We start from the raw sequence: 14,793 nt of genomic DNA on the forward strand, positions 1-14,793 counted from the left end.
TTATGGAACAGCCCTCTGGAGAGAAGCTTTAGGAAAGTTTACTTGCATTTAATTAATATTTATTTTGCGACCTCAGAGGAAGACATGCCACACATGCATAGGTCAAGTGCAATGATATTTTTTTTATATGCCTTCCTGATCTGGACACAGGTGGTGGATGGGACTGGCAGGTAAGTATAAAGTTTAAATATATTATACCTGGGTGATGATTGCGAGTGGCTGTGGCAGATTTGTGGCTGATGTGCAGGCGACATAATGATAGGTGATGCAAATAGGTCTTTCAAGTTGAATTTACGCTTAGGTTTCAATTGTGTGATCCTGAAAATCATGTCATTTTTCAGACATGTTTCTGTGGGGAGGAGAGACTGCGGCCCACGCTCGAGCTCAGGGAGAAGCCTGGAGGAAGAGACAGAGCATCTGTATGACAGAAGAAAATCAGCTGTCATCTCCAAAGCAAACTTACGAGTCCTATAGGTTTCAGGTGATGGTAGAGCATCAAGGCAGATGACGGCAGTCGGCAGATAAATAGTGTTATTGTGGTACATTTGAAATCTAAGCACAAATAATGATAGAACGCAAACTGCCAGGCTGCTACAGAGGCATGGGGACGTCTCAGTCATCCAGGTAGTTGATTCTAATTCAAAGTAGAATTTGAATCTGTTTTGGTGGGTTTTACATGAGGTTTCAAACACATTATGAGTTGTATAATATGGAGACATTTAATAAGCAACAATGTTATTCCATTATCTTTATGTTAAAAACATAATCTGAGTGGCCAAACACAAATTTAGTGAGATTTTAATTTTTGACCCGAGAAAGCATTCTTCTAATCGCTGCGCTTAACAACAACTATAATCAGACATAGACATGGGGTAAACACACAACAACAAAAACAAATGTGGATTTTTTTCATTGTCTGTTTTGTTTGTTTGTTGTCTTCATGTGGGAGATGGTGAAATTCTTGTTCAGCCATTCCCAAAGTGGCTTCAGAGGCTCTACAGGGGGAGGGCCTAATGGCTGTCCACACATCACTGACTGATTAACAGACTTTGGGAAAGGCTGCTCTAGTTTATAAGGCTCAATAGACTACATTATAATACATACTGTAGCATGATAGCCTATATACAGGATATTGCACAAGGTACCGGTAATTAATATGTAATTTCTTTAATTAAAAGCAATACTTTAAATCAGTTTTAAACCTTTTGACAGACGTGTTCTCTAAACCTTCAAAATAAAACGATTATAGCAACAATCTTGTAAAGCTGGTATTTCTTTTATTATCTCATTTGTGGACTTTTTCAATTTACTTACTGTCAAATCCTGTGTTTGTCCTTCTAAAATCAACCCCTCCAGCCCCTCTGCTGTGGGGGCTCAGGCCCTCGATGCCTCTGTGAGCCGCAGCCTCTCAGTGGGCTGTGTTGTGGACACACACAGGCTGAAGAGCTCTAGAAGGGTCGAGTACATGGATTAGTTTCTGTTTGTAGAGCTCTTGATATCGTGTTAAATGCAGTCAGTCGTTGAGAATTGTATTGTAATGATGCTTTTATATGTGACAGAAGAGTGTCCTGTAGAAAAAAACTTTGGCACGTTGTGTTAATTAGATAATAAGCAATAATGTCAAACCAGAGAAAATTACACACAATATGTAAAATCTTGTAGTATAAGTACCGGTATGTTTTTGGGTAAAGTTTTGTCAAATAGGCGATGTCATATAACAGACTTTTAACAACTGAAACATTCTTCATAATATCAGATCACCTTATTGCTTATTAGCAGTCATTTATGGCCAGTTACTGTTAAGTGCAGACGCACCCTTTTTATACAAATGTTCCCCTGCTCCCTGTGGCATTGGCAATGGTGTGTTTTGATTGGCTGCCTGGAGCCTATTAAAACACACTTTTGCATTGCATATTAAAATGTCTGCCAGAGGCACATAATCTTGCCCACAGCCTTGTCAAAATACACATTTATGTTTGCAATTTGAATAGATTAGAACTTTATTAATACATTAGGAACTTCACTTGTGGAGCAGCATCGCTCACAGAGAAGAATAAAAAAATAAAAGAAACATCAATGAACAACAATCAGCCATCCACACGACATCAGCGAGGGCATCATTACTCACAGATTAAGAGGAAGAGTTCAGCAGCCTAAGAGGTGGGTACAAAACTGGTGATGCCAGTGGCTGTTTGTTGTCCTTTAGACCGGACTTTATTTGAGCTTTCAACAGTTAATGACGTGTTGAGGTACATGTAAGCAGAGGTGGGAGACTCTGCATGTAGCACACTGCTGTCCCAGCTACTCCACAGACAGACGGCAGAAGTCACTGTGCCATTGGATTGCACAACTCTATGGTTTGATCTATGGACTTTATGGCGATCTGATGTACATTAACTTTGAACTGTTTTTTGTTTGTCTTTTAATCATTGTTGTGTGATACAGACTACAAGATTGATGAAGCTTATGTCTAGTCTACCTCACAGAGATAGACCTAGACATGCATGGGACACATTCATTCACATGTTCATTAACATGCACTGTCCCGACTAAATAAACCAATAAATAAATAGATGGGATACACCCAAGCCTGACGTCTGTCTGCTGAACAGGACAGTCAAACCTTTTTCAGACCAGTGTTGTTCAGCAAAAGATCAACAGTGATTCTTACAATCCCACAAAAGATCTTCTGGTGTATTTTCTGTTGCTCATATCAAACAAGAAAAGGTAAGATTCTAGCTCTGAAAACCTTTCTATTTAGATGTTTCTATGACAACTGAAAGTATTTTATCTGCATACTTCACTTTTGAGAAAAACAACAACAAATAATTATAATAATTATATAGTTTTTTTAATGCTAAATTATATTTGCTTTGCCTCATAATTCTCTGCAAATGCAGATTGTGATTTGCCTTGTGTACAAATTAACACTGTAAAGAGCTTTGAATGCCTCATGTAGGTGGAAATTAGTCAACATTAGTTGAGACCATTTACCATTTTGAATAAAAAGAAATAGGCATGCACATCCAACACAGTGATTGAAAGTAAGCATCTGCACAGCAGTGAAAGCTCCCAATTTAAAAAATAAATAAAAATAAAAGTTTCTTAGACCATAGAACTTGGGCAAATATGATGTGGTATTTCACCTTTGTATGACCTCTGTTATGATTCTATTATACTCTATTATATATTGTATCAAATGTTTTCTGTTTTACAATACAATATAACATTTACCTGTATGTCCAGTCTGCACTGACTTAATGTGTAAGCTTTAAAGGAGCAGTTTGACCTGGCGCTGTGCCAAAACAAACACACATCTGACATTCAGGCAGATAAGGGGAAAAACACACACACATTCACTGGGGTGCAATGGATCAAAAAACTCACGGTTCGGATCGTTCCTCAGATCAGAGTCACGGATTGGATCATTTTTCGGATCAGCAAAATGCATATTATCTCCTTCCTTTAAACACCATTATTAAAAAAAAACCCTCTATTAATCATATTAAATGTATCACAGACAATTAAATAGTTTATAAACCTAAACTGTGTAGTCAATGATATTTCAGTAACAAGCAATAGGCTTAGGCTATAGGATTGTACCTGTGTTCACAGGTTGTGACTAAATGAAAGTGAAAGCCAAAAGTGAAAGTTTAAATGAATAAAGCCCATGCTCTCCCCAACCCCACACACTTATAGACTTGAGCGTCTATACACTCGAACACCCCCATGCGCGCTGCCTCGTGGAGAAGGACTTATTTCCAGAAAATGTTTTGAACCAAGGGAGCGCACGGCTCGGTCAGCGCTGTGGGCGGGGCACATCCACTTTACAGTCTCTTTCAATCCTTCAGTGTAAAACGCACTTTTCGAACAGTCTACGCTGCGTCTTTCCCGCGGACTTCAGCGCTTTGTTGTAATACAGACTAGTCACTGCCTCGTGAGAGCAGCTCCGTCCCGCGTTTGAGAAATGCGCATACCCGCTATCGAGGACTCTCAGAGCGGGGATGAACAGGGAAGGTGGCGTTGACAGGGGAGGCGCTGAGCTGATGAGGATCGTTAATAAGCTTCTGTCATTATCAGCTCTTCTCGGGGTTTGGTTTTGTGCCCAGACAACACGGGAGCCATGCGCTCTATCCAACCTCTTTCCTTCATCATTACATTTGACAGGGAAGCCAAAATGTCCCCATTTAAATGACGCGGGGTGTTCAAGCTCCTCGGATCCGTTCCTGGACAGTGTGGACTGAACGTGCGCACAACTTTTTTTTTCTTCCGAAAAGCAATCCGCGGATTACGTGTGTGCGACACCCAAGATAGTATTGATTCTAACGGATCACGGATCAATGATGAACCGTTGCACCATAACATTCACACAAAATGTCAATAGTAACCACAGCTGGCCGTTTAAAGGTCTAATAGACAGAAGTAACATCCATTAGTAGGATAATACAATGGATTTTATTGGCTATATTTTCCAGATGGATCTCGGACAGTTGCTGCTGTCTGTTCAGCCGTCCCGAGCTCTGGTGGATGAGAAGTTTAAAGGGGGCCTATTATGCAAAATCGACTTTTTCAAGCTTTACATCATGTTATTAAGTCATTCCCTCATTAAAACCATGCCTGAAGTGTTGCCTTAGCACATTCACGTATTTTCGAGTAATCTGTAAAAACTCCGATGGCAGCCATTTTAGGGATAAAACGCCTGATTCCTTCAGGAAACGCCTCCGACCTCCAGGATACGCCTCCGACCTTTCGTCACCAGCCGAGTAACCAACCACTGCTCTTCAGCAGAACCCCCTCCCCGCAGTGTCTAGCCCTAAGATGTAAACAGAGTCATCATGGAGGATTAGCTTCATGTGTTGTGAACCGGAGCCACAGCAGACTTTTACAAAGACACACATCAGTGTTTCTGTTACCTAAACACCCAGGATTAAAACCGGTGACAAGAACACTTATTTCAGTGTCTGGTTCTGCGCTGGGCCTTGATGATGCACAGAGCCTCCGGAGAAAGCTAATGCTAAGCTAAACCTCGAGTCATCACGTGAAAACGAAAAATATGCACACATAAAGTCAATAAAACCACCACACACATAAAGAACCGTTTAACAATGATCACACACGGAGCCTGGCTTGTTGATTTGGAAGTTTATTGCTCACATTTCATCTACAATGGGTCATAGCCGAGTGGCTTTCTTCCGGAGCTAACAAGCTAGCCGCGACAAGCTAACGGGAAAATTCACTGAATACAAGCAGCATATTATGCATTGAAGACGTCACTAAAACAGGCAACTGCTTGAAGCAGCCTTTATGGTGATCACACACTGAGCCTGGCTTGTTGATTGTGTAGTTTATTGCTCACATTTCATCTACAGTGAGTCGTAGCCGAGTGGTTTCTCCCGGAGCTAAGGCACTATTAGCCGCGACAAGCTAACAACCTTCACCTTCACAACATTCATTGAAAACAGGCAGCATATTATGCACAAATAACGTCAATAAAGCAGCAACTACTCGAAGCAGCCTTTACGATGAGCACACAATGAGCCTGGCTTTACACATTTGTGGTTTATTGCAGACTTTTCATCAACAATGAGCTGTAGTCGATTATAACAAGCTAACGGGTAACCTCGAAAAACCACTGTCCACCTGCACAGATAATGTCCGTCTTTGAATCGTATGGGCTCCTGCAGATCCTGGTGTCGTCCATGGGGGTATAGTTAGAGATCCATAGGGCATGGCAGATGCAAAGAGATAGCCTCCAAACAGCAGTTATTTTTCAGGCAAGAGCCCCGTCCAAGCGTCCGGTGTGGAAGGTTTGTCTCCAAATAATATCCTGTGTGGCCATTGTTCACAAAGTGATAAACAGTAGGTCCTTTCCAACAATAAAAAGTAAAATGCACCGATCGTAGTTTCAATACAGTTGAGACAACGAGCGTAGTGTTTGTTGTGATGCCACAGACAGCGTGTGGTGGGGGCGTGTCGCAAAGGGTCAGAGGTTCTTAAAGAGACAGGGGCCTATTTCAAGTCATTCGCTACCACCATTTTGAAAGAGCAATTTTATACAAGGCAGTTATTCTAATTCACTGCATTTACAGACCAACAGACGGTCTCGTCATCATTGTAGTGTGATATAGACTGATGCTATGTGGCTGAAAAAAGCATAATACCCCCTCTTTAAAGCCTTGGTCCAAAAGGCTCCTCCTGGGGCTCAGCTGACCGTCCGCTCCCATCACCACAGTGAAGACAAACACGACTGGGAGGCTTTTGGTCACTACATCTGTGACAGCACAGGAGCACTTAACTGTAAGAGCTTTCCACATCATGAACAAGTGTTCTTCTGACAAAGGGTCTTTTGATTGGATGTTTAAAACGACTCACACGATCTGGACACTCAAAGATGCTTTACATTGCCCTATTCGTTCACTCCATACTCGGTGGTGGTAAGCTACTATTGTAGCCACAGCCAGTGATGTACCTGAACGCGTTCATTGAACGAAAGTTCATGAACGCGTTCATATTTTGGGCGAACGTGAACTGAACGCACAGTGTTACTGCCTAATGAACGAAACCATGAACGCGTTCATTCTGGTGTCTGTGAACGGCATTCCCGTTCTATTTACGTTTGTTCAATATGGTGCCAGATTTCTTACATCTGTGATTTAAGACTGCGGATCAGTGAATATAATTATAAAACCCTGCTGCGCGATCAGAGTTTACCAGCGGGTCTTAACTCTGGCGGGTCCACGGTGGAGCTCGCGCTCGCTCCGCTCCGCCCCCGCGCCAACGGCCCGACTGTGTCCAGGTCTGTGGTGGCGAACTCTTCTGTCTATGGCCCTGGCACACCGGTAACCAGCGGGTCCTCACGATGCCGCAGCAGCCACAGAGTGAGGTTACGAAGCGAGTTTCCCTTGTGTAACGTCTGTCGCTCCAAACTCCTCTGCTCCGCGGTGCCGCTCATTTGCATAAAGACACAATGTGGAGTTTTTAACATCAAATTAGCTCCTAAAACAATCTTATTCACATGATTAGTTTACCAAATTAACACAAATGCAATTGAATATTTGCAGCTTCATTTTCCACTAAGAATTTACCAATTAAACTTAAAAAAAAATTAAAATTAAATAAAATATGATTAACAAAGATATCCAAAATCCACTCTGAAAACAGTGACAGGCTGAGATGAAATAGCTTCAACACAAAGTGAGGAGGCCATAATATTTTGACTCATGGCTGAAGTCAACTTTCTCCAGCTCTCCCAAGGTTGGCAAAAATGCATCTCAAAATACTTCAGATTGATGCTTTAGGATATGGAATTTTAAAATATTTCCCTGAGAGAAAATAAACTTCTCACCTATTTCACCCCTGACCCGTTTTCATGCCTCAATAACAGCTCACAGCAAAAAAAAAAAAAAGAACTATGAATTAGTTCATTTTTGGAACTATGAACGAACTATTAACTATAAACAATTATGAACTATGAACGAACTATAGTTCATTTTCAAATTTGTGAACTGAACTTTGAACTAGTTCATGTAGAAAATGAACTTTCCCAACACTGGCCACAGCTGCCCTGGGGTAGACTGACGGAAGCGAGGCAACCAGTCTGCGCCATCGGCCCATCCAACCACCACCACCAACCACTCACTCACTACATTCACTAGGCTTCCTGGTGTTACTAAACGGTCTCCCATCCAAGTCCTGCCAGTCCTTCCCTGCTTAGCTTCCAAGGTCTGATGGGATTGGGCAGAGCAAAGGTGGCATGGCCACAAGGCTACTATTATAGAATTATAAATGCTACTGTGCATCATATTATAGCGGCAAACATTTCCTGGTTCTTCCTGTAATAGCATAAACAGACATCGCGCTCTACCGGAAGTGTCAATACAACGGAAGTGCCGATCTGTGGCAAAAAAAGGCAAAAGTGGGCGGGGCAGAATAAGGTGATAACAATACAAAAAAAAAAAAAAACACACTAGATAAAAACAATATGAGGGGTTAAGAAAAAGCTGAAGAAATACAGTATAAATGTCGAGAACGTGCAGAGGAAATGGAAATAGGCTGCGTTCATGTGACAAATCACAGCAGCTGAAAAAATGTCCAATTGCAGATCCTTTGTCTTAGCTCTCGGCCACTATCTCTACAGTTAATAAATTAAACTGAAATGTTACCAAAGTTCAGTGCCCTCTCAGTCAGCAAACAACACCCGAAAAATGTGATCTCTGCCAAGGACGTATGGGGATTGTAAATCCAACTAACGCGATAAAGTCAGTAATAAAGTACAAAGTCTGTATCTCACCCAATTATGACATCAAATTCTATGAATGAAACCCTTGACACGAATAGATTACACAAACATTAGGCCTACATGAGAAAGCGCAGTCATCACAACCTTGCGCTAGTGCCACTCGGGGAGCCTGAGGGCATTGCTTTGGGAACAAAGTGAGCGCTACATGAGCGCTGATGTCAACCAGCGCTTGCTGCATCTCCTAAGGACGCACTCACTCTTGTGCATCCGAACCGTTCCCAAGCGCGAAAAGCCCCTTCAGCGCAATCAAACCGTGGTCAGGTCCAGCTCGGTTCCGGACTTTGATCTGCTGGAAGGAGGTGTGTCAGAGTTAGCTGTCATGAGTGGCTGCATTTGTTTTGGAAAAAAGTGAGAGAGGGCTGTACTATTTACTGTACACGTTGTGTCAGTGCCACTGTTCTGTGCTTAGCTACTGTACTTCCTGGTGAATGAATAAGCCTCGTCTGTACCTTTAAGTTATTATTCATCATACTATGATGAATAATAACAAAAACATCACGCGTCGCCTCGCATTTGTTATTAAGCTTTTGCAGGACAACCTACAAACTATTTCTTCCACTTTGAGTTTAACACTGTCACGAGAGAGAAGTATTAAAGAGTGCAGACCAAAACTCTATGAAACGTTTCCAAAACACCAGTAGTACAAGAGAAAAATCCTGTTCAGAGTACCTCTTGGACTAAATGTGTTTTTGTTTTGCTTTAACTGTAAATGCTTTGGCAGTGAGTGAGGACCCCAGCCTCGGTGGAACATATGAGGGAGTTGAACCAATGGGATTACTGTGGAGCCTTAGACCAGTGCCCGGGAGCAAACCAGGACTCAGGTCAGATATATTGAGAATATTCTTTTCTACTTATTTTTACTTCACGTTATGTGCTCCAAAATAAATAACACATTCAAATATTCATTCAAATTCAAATATAATTGTCTGTGATGTGTGGCTAAGTTCTAAATTAATTACACACAGATCTTGACATGAACTCTTGTGGTCACTGGCGACCATGGAGCTAGTTAGTGGTGATTAACTTTAGAAAACAAGTTACTCACCATTAACTGATTTCACAACTAGATTATGTGTTCAAAAGTGCTAATTGTTGTCCTATTTCAACTTCACTCAGTGTAAGCATCTGTTTAGCTACATTAGCCCACTGGATATTCATGAATATACATGAGCAGGACCAGTGCAACTGAGAATAAGTGCTGTAGGCTATACATGTGTAACATGCTGGTAGCTTTCTCCAGACCTGTACCAAAGTGCTGCTGGAGGTGTAAATCCACTATGAAACCAACTTCACTAGAGTCCAAGTGCTTGCTGTAGCTTCACGTTGTTCTTGAATAACGTGCATGCTGTCTGCACTTTGCATTTAGTTGGGAATCAAACACTTAAACTAAAGAAAGAGAAAAGAGAAAGCAGCGTGCTGTGACAGACCCAGTCCGAGGACATAATGGGACTTTTTACACACACAGCAGAGAATATTTAAACACTTCAGGAGTGTTCTTTGTGGGGACATTGTAGGACCAGTCTAATGCTGAGGCATAACTCCCCACAGCCAAGATTTACCCGTATTTAGCAAGGCGGCGGGTGTCAAGCCCTAATGAAACACAGGAAATCACATTTTAAAACATGTCCTAAAACCAATCACTTTTTCAAAGTGACTAACTGTGCTGAAAATGCTCTAACTCTTTTCCATAATGCTTCAGGATGAGGAAGACGAGTGTGGTGACTCCTATGGAGGTGACAGTCTCAGTTTACCCGGGCCACCTCTCAGAGGGCTTCTCAGAGCAGAGAGCTCTGGCTGCTGTGGTGGTGGAGCGCTGGTACATGGCTCCTGGAGTTCGGAGGATTCCAGTCACAGAGCACAGTCTCACTGCTACACTCTTCCTGCCTCCAGGTGAACCTCCTTTTAAAGTATCTTATTTACCTGCACTTACTGAAAAAGTGAAGCATGGAGCCTCTTATTTAGAAAGTTGGTGGGCTGTTCATAATGACAGTGGGACAGAGTGAAAGACAGTCTATATAGGCTACTATAGTTACTGGTGTCTCTAACGCAGTGTTGAATGCATTAATACAAATCAATAAACCATTATTTGTGTTGCATAAAGAAGTGGTATTAATCACACCTGGTTCTGATTGTTCCGAGTTAAAGGTACACTGCATAACATTTTGGACTATACTGTTGCCGGCAAAACAAAACACGCTCCTAATGACCAGCTCAACACAAAAAATGCTATTTCTGCAGTGTGTAATAAAATAATGGATTTGGACGAGAAACTAACATGTTGAAATCTTAAATTCTACTGCCTTTCGTCACATCTCCATGGAGATGAGCTGGAGACGTACCCACTCCCGAAAAAGTTTACAGTCATATCTTAAGAGAAGTGAGCCTCATAAATGTTTGTTTGTACATTTATGAGATATTTTTCAATGATGAAAATATCTGTCATGAAATAAATGCTTGTATTTCAATTTTATTTATTAGGTTTACTTCTACGCGGTGTGGCTTTAATTCATAATACATTACACTTCCTTCATAATGCATCATACTTCATTATATACTTCAGTGCATACTGTCATCGTGTCCTTGGGCAAGACACTTCACCCTCCTCGCCTCCAGTGTCTACGCACATTGGTGCATAAATGAGAGAGTGAACGGGGGACTGGATCCCTGCTGTAAAGCGCTTTAAGTGCCTAATGTAGGTAGAAAAGCGCTATATACGTTGAGACCATTGAACATTACAATGTAATTATTTATTTTTGAACATATTACTCCCAACTCTTGATTTTTTTGGATCATTCTGACTTCTTGTTCAGGACCTGGACCGTTCCCTGCCATCCTGGACCTCTGGGGTGGAGGTGGAAGGCTATTGGAGTATCGAGCCGCTTTACTGGCCTCTCACGGCTTTGCAGCTCTGGCCCTGGATTACCTGACCAATGAACTCACAAAGACAACTGGGAAAATGGTGGAGAACGACTACTTTGAGGTAATCAGAATCTGTCATCCCCAAGCCCGTTCATAAGCCTCATACAAGCAGCTGCTGTGTTATTGCCAGTTATTTGGTAATAACATTCATTCATTTGCTCCTACTCTATTCTAAAGTTTTTGTTTGGTTCAACTGTCTCGGAATAGAGATACATTTCAAGGTTCACCTTAAGGTTTACTTTATTGTCTCTGTAAACTCTATAAACACTGGACTCTGGTAAATGCTGACTACAATTCCAAACTCACTTCTCACTTCTCTACTGCTGAAAACATCGACTTGGATTCACAGTGGAATGGGACTGCAGGGACATATTTGTCATAACATGGCTCAGGGTCAGAGGAAAGATTGTATGTAGTGCTGTTGTGACATGCACACGTGTCTACCATGGCAACATTGATTTGTCAGCATGCCTTTAGCTAAAGAATGATAGCCGGTGTTTTTATTAAGGTCAATTTCCTCTGCCGTCAGCGTCGGCCGTTCCAATCAAAATCCAAGTTTCCTAAAAGAGCAGTCCTGTTTTTATCCATGCACACACCCACACACATTGTTAAAGCTAGTGCCCTGAAGCAGAAGTTCTCAACTGGGACGGTTTTGAGACCCACCCATACCCTAGGATGACAAGTCATTTGTGTCTTATTCCTTTTACAGGCGGCCTATACGTTCCTGGAGCAGCACCCTGAGATAGATGGCAGCCGAATCGCCATGTGGGGCCTGTCCTTTGGTACAGCTATTACTTTCAAAATGGCTGTTTACTCCAAGATCATGAAGGTAATGATTAAATTCAACCCAATAATCAACTATCAACATAGAAAATTAGATAGGTCATTAAAAGCATACGCCTTTACTTTAGATACACAACTGCACCATTTGAGAGTGACTTTTGAATGAACTTCACTGTGTGCAAGGTGATTAATGTCAATTATGGGGAATTCCGGCGTTGAATTCTGGGATGATTTGATTCATCCACAGTTATAGACTCCTTCATTTGCAATCACAACTTCAAATTCTAGACAGTTGTGAACCGTAATTATGAAAGTCCTTTGTGTGCTTTCTCAGCTCAAGTGTATAGTGATTTACAGCGGAAGTCATATACAACCTGTCGATGGGGGTCTTAAAGAAATTATGGGCCACATCGTCAAGTGAGTTACTGCTTTGTCGTCACTTTACATTTAGCTGGAAATATACATTCAAGAGGTGTGATAATACTATTGTTTTACAACTGTGTAACCAAATTCAAATTTTATTTAGAAATCAACATAAGTGCCGCATCAATGAGAAGCAGGAGCTCATCTGGCATGACATTTTCCTGCCCATCCCCACAGACCCTGCGTTCAAAGTTGATGTGAGTATGATTCATTGTCCAGATTAGTTGGACCGGATCAGTGTTTAAGATGCTTTATTTTCTGTCTAGTAGTGTAAACTCTTTATTTATTACTTCTCTGAACTCATTCACTTTAGGAAGAGTGAGAGTGTACCTGTGAGTCTGAGGGGATGTTGTTTGTGTTTTTCTTTTCCCAGTTTCCACAGAAATGTAACTGTTTCTCTTTGAACAGATGGGGCGTCTGCAGTGCCCCCTGCTGGTTGTTGTTGGTCTAGACGATCAGAACTGGCCAGCCTATGAGTCTGCAATGGATGTAAGTTCACTGCATTTAAGATGTTAGTTGTATTTTATTAACATGTGTGTTAGCACACTTTCCCACGTTTATGCACATAGAACTATTTAGGGATTTCAACCACAGCATCTGCTGCTGTTTCAGTGGAAATATTATTTGTCTTGGGTAGACACCACATTTATCAATGTAAAAGAAGCTAGTCATTTTATTTTAGCGCTTTTTTGTTTATCAGATTAAGGAGATGATGGAGGAGGCGGGGAACAGTCACCTGCTCACTCTGCTCACATATCCCAACACTGGTCACCTGATCGAGCCTCCGTACACTCCACCTACTCGAGCCGGCCTTTTCAAAACAGTCCTCCGGAACGAAACATGTAAGAAAACTTTAAGAAGTGCGGTCTCAAATACATACACTCTCTAAAAAATTATATAGTCTTAAGTTTCTATTTTGTACTTTTACAATAAGCCAATTCATGTTGAAGGCTTCTAACTGAAAAGCACTGTGCATTGTGTTAATCCAGGCATGTTGCTGTGGGGTGGAGAGACTGTGCCCCACGCTCGAGCTCAGGAAGACGCCTGGAGGAAGACACTGGTGTATTTGAGAGAATATCTGTAGAGTCATAGAGTCAGATCCACACAAAACATATGAGTCCTATAGCTCACAGCAGATTTGATTCAAACACAAAAAGTAGATACATTGCTTAATTACCAAAAATATTTTTTATATTCTTTTTATATTGTGGGCTTGAAAATGACCGGACTGATAATGCTCCAATAAACAAGGATAAATAGGAAAAACAAGGAAAAACTAATGTACATTGTTCCACCAAATACAAACCGAGCTAAATAAATGACACCACATTTGTAATATTGATTCTCAACATAGTTTCACTCTCTTGGCAATTTTCTGCCCCAGACCACACAGCCATCACAATAAGAAGCAAAAGGTTTCATAATTCAAGATCAAGCTTAAATAGATATTTGTTGTGTTAGGAAAGGGCTGAGATGGGGCTCTCGCTCCCAGGTTGTAGATGCCTGTAATATGCTGCGGTTTCAAAAATTCTGCCGGAGATAAGAACTAAACTCACTGTATTTTTTCCCCCAAAAGTTGTGGGTTGCAGCTGTTTAGCGTTGAGCAATGTGAAAATTCAGTTGTCAAGAAGCTGCTTTTGTCCAAAATCTGTGATACTGTGAAGAAATCACACTTGGTGCAGTATATTGAGTGGAAATATGTATTAAAATTGTGTCTCCCTCAATTTTAAAATGGTTAAGTGTTTATTCACTACTTTCTGCGCTGGGTTTCTCATTTCTTTTCACAATGAAGGTATTTCCCCTTTTTCAAGTTAATTTCATGATGTGGTGATGTGTGTTTAAATTCAATTAAAATTGATTAATTTTTCTCTGCATCTTTTTAGGCAGTTGACATTTTATCAAGACAATAATTGGTGCTTGACAAACTTTTCTAGAAATGCTTTGAATTTTTAAAACATGAGCATAAGCGTTCCACATTTGATGTCTCTCACTTGGCCTTATTTGTAAGGGTAAAAAACGGGGTCAAAGAGAGGCTGCGGTAGAGAATGGTGAAATGGAAATGTTTGAACCAACCTTCGAAAACTAACCAAAATGGGTTTGGCATTTTTTTTTGTTGCATCTGAGAAAGAGTGACTTGGGGATCTTTGTTTGAGTTGTAGTTTCACACTCACGCCAGAAGATGGCGCATTAGTCCGTGATACAGTACAGTGAAGTGATAGGCGAGGCTTTGGGAAACTTTACCAGTCGCCTGTCTCATCATTTCCCGCTTTTACTTGTGGTAACTAAGTAAAACCACACCAAATGGACCGGAAACTACTTTGTGTTTGTATCCCTTGCATATCCAGACTTTGTTCTGTGGTCCAAAGACA

At 41.2% G+C, this 14,793-nt stretch overlaps 2 protein-coding genes across 2 annotated transcripts in view; both read left to right on the forward strand.

Moving 5' to 3' along the window:
* pclaf (PCNA clamp associated factor) overlaps positions 1–14,793 on the forward strand; it is a 379,199-nt gene that overhangs the window by 145,289 nt on the left and 219,117 nt on the right. The window lies entirely within an intron of this gene.
* On the forward strand, positions 158–13,508 carry LOC306971324 (acyl-coenzyme A thioesterase 1-like; the record flags this gene model as incomplete). Its single annotated transcript, XM_079567563.1, has 11 exons — positions 158–170; positions 6,175–6,297; positions 9,021–9,120; positions 9,999–10,189; positions 11,110–11,279; positions 11,928–12,047; positions 12,336–12,418; positions 12,528–12,621; positions 12,833–12,913; positions 13,125–13,266; positions 13,414–13,508. The coding sequence occupies 11 exons, from the start codon at positions 158–160 to the stop codon at positions 13,506–13,508; spliced, it is 1,212 nt and encodes a 403-aa protein (XP_079423689.1).

This window comes from Gobius niger (assembly GCF_951799975.1).
Source record: "Gobius niger genome assembly, chromosome: 12".
NCBI lineage: Eukaryota > Metazoa > Chordata > Actinopteri > Gobiiformes > Gobiidae > Gobius > Gobius niger.